General features: G+C 38.5%; 1 protein-coding gene across 1 annotated transcript; it reads left to right on the top strand. All coding sequences in view use genetic code 11, as the record gives it.

Moving 5' to 3' along the window:
- Positions 1-2,119: 2,119 nt before the first annotated feature.
- On the top strand, positions 2,120-4,083 carry EGR_04268 (hypothetical protein; the record flags this gene model as incomplete). Its single annotated transcript, XM_024493517.1, has 2 exons — positions 2,120-2,148; positions 3,759-4,083. The coding sequence occupies 2 exons, from the start codon at positions 2,120-2,122 to the stop codon at positions 4,081-4,083; spliced, it is 354 nt and encodes a 117-aa protein (XP_024352025.1).
- Positions 4,084-4,457: the final 374 nt, after the last annotated feature.

The following is a 4,457-nucleotide window of genomic DNA, read 5'->3' as shown; positions in this document are numbered from 1 at the left end:
GTGAGGCGCCACTTTTGTACTTCGAATTAGCCCCCTTGTACCTCGCTGGGTGGGCTGGCCTTTTGGGCCATGCCAATAGCCCAGACACCTTCTCCGTGCTGAATATATATATTCTGCTCGAGTAATGTGTCTTCCTTCGTCTTCAGGGAGTCTCGGGACGCTACATATTGACGGTTTGAGAGTGGTTCTTAAGACGCTGCAATCACTGTGCTTTGATAGTTGGCGCGGGTGACGGTCAAGGACTACCTAAAAACAGTTCTTAAAAAGAGAAAGGTGCTATGCTGTAACTTAACATTTTGTTGAATTGAGCAAACGTATAGGTTTTCGCTGGTTAAAATTCCATTCTGCGGCATGGCTTTCTAGTTATGCTGCTAGCCCCCTACCACTTATGTGTATTAGTGTTATAATTGGTGACTTCAGAAAAGACCCAAAACACCATAATACGGGAAGGTCCAAAAACCACAAAGCCTTTGAAGGTCTGTATAGCCGAATGGAAGCACGACCTGAATAGCCTAAAGTTCCGCCAAAGAAGTTTAATTTCAGTCAAATTTACTAGTACCAAAACACATTGAGATTATCCTATTTGTGTATTTATTCTTAAACTTTTTGCTTTGCATTTCGTTTTGCTAACTATTAAATTTCTCATTCATTTCCCATTTATGCTGAGTAGACAAACAATTTACAACTGTGAAATTGTTTTTGTCTCAATTTTTGAAACTAAAAATATTATATTTGTAAAGTCAATGTTAATTTTAATTTGAAAGACAAATACCTAGCCTTAATGAAGGTAATTCCGTATCAAATTTGTCTGAAGCACGCCATGCTTTGACCTTGAGTGCATGGTTGCGGTTTTTTAAAAGTGTACTTGCGATTTCGTGCTTTGTACATTAGGGTTTGCAAAAGCTGTATTTAAATGCAATGGGTAACATGGTCAAGGGATAATTTTCGTATTTTGCTGCAAAGTTTTATGTCTTACCTTCTTTAAAAGTGTATTTGCAAAATTATAGATGCGTTTCTTAAATCCAGATCTTATTTAAGAAAAAAAGCAATTAAATTTTTCCATTTTGCGAGCTTTTAAATGCTAATGCTTTGTGAATTTTTGACTTTGGTTTTTTTTTAAAAAAATTTGATTTCCGTCACTGGATTGTGATGACAACATTAGGCTGTAATAATAATAATAAAGGCACTCTTAGTGGCGAGTAAGCATTTCATGATTCTGCGAAGTTTTGGGAATGCTTATTGTTTTTATGTTATTTGCAAAATAAAAATGGATGTTCAGTCGTATAGGGCTGTGCTGTGACATGCTTCATTATGAAAAGTCCGCATGTAGAATAGTACATTAAAATCTTGTAAGGAGCGTATAATGTATAAAGTTGATTGTGCGCAACTTATTATCACTGAATGCACATTTTAGCACTTTTTCTTGCCCAAAAGCTTGTGAATTATGATTATAAGAGTAAAATGATTGTGCATAAAAATTTGGGTGTATGTGGCATTAATGTAGACTTTTGGGGCACTTGGAGCCTAAGTTCCCTTATTCGATAGGTTTTTCTCTCAATGTTTGGTTTTAGCAGAATCTCTGGCAGCCATTGCAAAAAAATCCTTGTTTGAGTACCGGAGATATTGAGAGTAATTATCCAGGCATGTGAGGCCTGTTAATTGCATTAGCCTGGAAAATACCTGAAATAAAGTGTAGCGACAGAATTCTGACTCTGAACCACTTTAAAAGTATTGACTAAAGTGCTAAATATTAATACATAACCCATCTTATTCTCTTTTTGCAGGTGGCATTGAATAGACGCTAAAACATTCCTCCATCATTTCTAAATAGGTGTTGAAGACAGTCTTTTCGTAAGTTCGATTCAGCAACGTCCTCTATTTACTCGGTTTACTTTCGCACAGATAGGCATCAATGACTGTACTACTTTGCATTTTATATTGTTTCATGAAATGTTACCTTAACTTTTCACAGTTTTTGCTATAAGACCCCTGAAAATTCAATCTACATAGTAATATTATTCCCCTCTTAAAATATACACATTTGCTATATGATTTTTCGTTTCGAACATCCCAATCGACGTCCTGAAGAAGCATTATTGTATAAACATTATTAGTTGACATGGAAAAAGTCGCTTCTCTCAATACTTCGTGTGTTTTGTTAAGGCGTAAATAAATTCTTCTTCTTTGCTAGGGGGTTTAAACTAACTCATGGTTCTTTTTAAGCAAACTTTTACTTTCTTTTTTTCAGATCTACCGCACAGCCCTTTTTTAGGTTTGCTTTTGGTGTTATTTGTAGTCTATTTTACCGCCAGTGCGTATGACATGGGAAAAAATAATTTTCCATGTAAACTCCGAGTAAATTAAAAACCCATACAACCATAATTTTTTATAAGAATCTTTTACAAACCTCACAAACCTGGCGGAGGTTACAGGTTTGCCAAAGATTAACACTTGCTATATATAGCAGGGTGTTTGTCGATTATAGGTTGACCTGTAATCGTCCTTCAAGGTTACTTTTCAAATGCTTAAACAACTCATCAGCGCGTATTCAATGTCACGCAATTCACTTAATCACTATTATTGTATTGGGACACAAATTCGAATTTCTGGAAGAAATTACTTTCCTGCCTTCCTAGGCACGAGGAGCTGAATTCCCACCAGGGTATTCAGTAGCACTGCTGTGAAAATTCCAAATTTGTTAACAAATGCTGCTGCAACAATCGCGACTAGTACAAAGTGGAAAGGGCCCCTGATTTATTGTTTGTGAAAGTAGTAGCCAAAGGAATAAATTCAGTTTAGTGACGACACAGAATTCCTTGTCTGATCGTCCCACCTCTGCATACAGCCTCAACCTAGACCGCAGTTTTTTGGTCTGGATGCAACAAGTCAACCTCAAGTCAATTGCATTTTATGTTTACAAAGTGGTCTTTTATTTGTTAACCCAAAAGGGCTTAAAGCATTTTAAAAATGAATTCTAATGATTAGAAAATTCTTACTTATCCAATTTTATCAGCTGAACCAACTTCGCGTCGAGAGCAAACTTTCAGACGAGAAATTCATCCGACTTTCTTGTATTTGACCCAAAAGCTGAGGCTGAAAATATGCAGTCAATAGTCATTTCCAAATGTTGCAGTACAAACTGATTTAGTGCAATCAACCGATTTGTAAGTACATCAAACGCAACACCAAACCAAACCTCCTGTTGGAATCCACCCGAAATCGTTTTTCCCAACAAAAGTCATAAATAGCTATTCGCAGTCTGAGACTAGCCTTTTAATGTAGGCACGTTAATATTGAAACTAGGCCCTAGAATAAGACCGCGAGACCCAAGTGACAAGTTACGTGGGTTGTGATTCCGAGAACTCTTGATTCGAAACCAAAATTAGTTTTCCATAAAAGTGTGAAGTGACGAGATCGCTTAGTTTTTAATTCATTTTCTAGGTGGTGCAAGACACCAGATAAAGCGGTAAAGGAGGGATGAAAAAAACTGCAGAACATCTGTGATAAAAACTAGTGACACAGACCGATTCACTAGCCAAGCAATTTACTCCTTACCTTGTCCAAGAGACAATCAGAAGTACCTGGAATTACTTTTGGGTCTTGATTCACCTTGTACATTAAAGCATTAGATCACTGATACCTCCTAGCACTCATTGACGGGACATCTTCTATCTACAGGTACTTTGCTTGAGGCGGCCATCTATCTACCCACCGACATTTAGCCAACCGATTTCTCACTTCTCATCGGCTTGGTGTAGTGGAAACCGGGGCGACGACTTGAACGTAGAACCTACACACAAACACGTGCGCACGCCAACGCCCACGTACGCACGCAGGCATACATGCACACCCACCACTCGAGGCATTTCCGACCAATCGGGTGGCTTGACCCCTCGAGCGTGCAATAAAGCTCAAATCCGCGCGATTGGCCGAAGCAAGTGCGCGCTACACGCATACGCAAAGACTGCCGCTGCTGTTGTTATCGTTGCTGTTATTGTAGTTGTTATTGTTGATGTTGTGGGTGGGCTGCATCACCCAACGTCACTATTGCCGACCTCCGCCTCCCATCGCTCACCTGCTTAGCCGCCAATCGCGTGCCCTACCTCTTGGGTTTTCTCGAACCTCCCTCTCTTCTGAGGATTTTACAAATACCTTCAAATCTCTCTCCCCTAAGTGAGTGTTAACTGCTTTTTGGATTGGTATGAGCTTAATTCTCATTGTTCAACCTTAATTTGGGTCACTTAGGCTAGTTTAAAACACTTTCTCTATTACTGATTTCAACAAAATCAACTCGACCGTGTTCTGAATCATGTGCGAACTACAAGTAGATTCTGATTGTCACAATTTGAACAGTAAACTACACTTGTTGCAGGATTTATAGAAATTCGATGAAGGAGATTACTTTCTGGAAGAAATTAATTCGGAAATGTTTTGCTTGTGGTGTGATGGTTCTTAAA

The sequence above is a fragment of the Echinococcus granulosus genome, assembly GCF_000524195.1.
Source record: "Echinococcus granulosus chromosome Unknown EG_S00026, whole genome shotgun sequence".
Classification (NCBI taxonomy): domain Eukaryota; kingdom Metazoa; phylum Platyhelminthes; class Cestoda; order Cyclophyllidea; family Taeniidae; genus Echinococcus; species Echinococcus granulosus.
The sequence above is the reverse complement of the archived record's forward strand: the minus strand, read 5'-3'. Positions and strand labels throughout refer to the sequence as shown.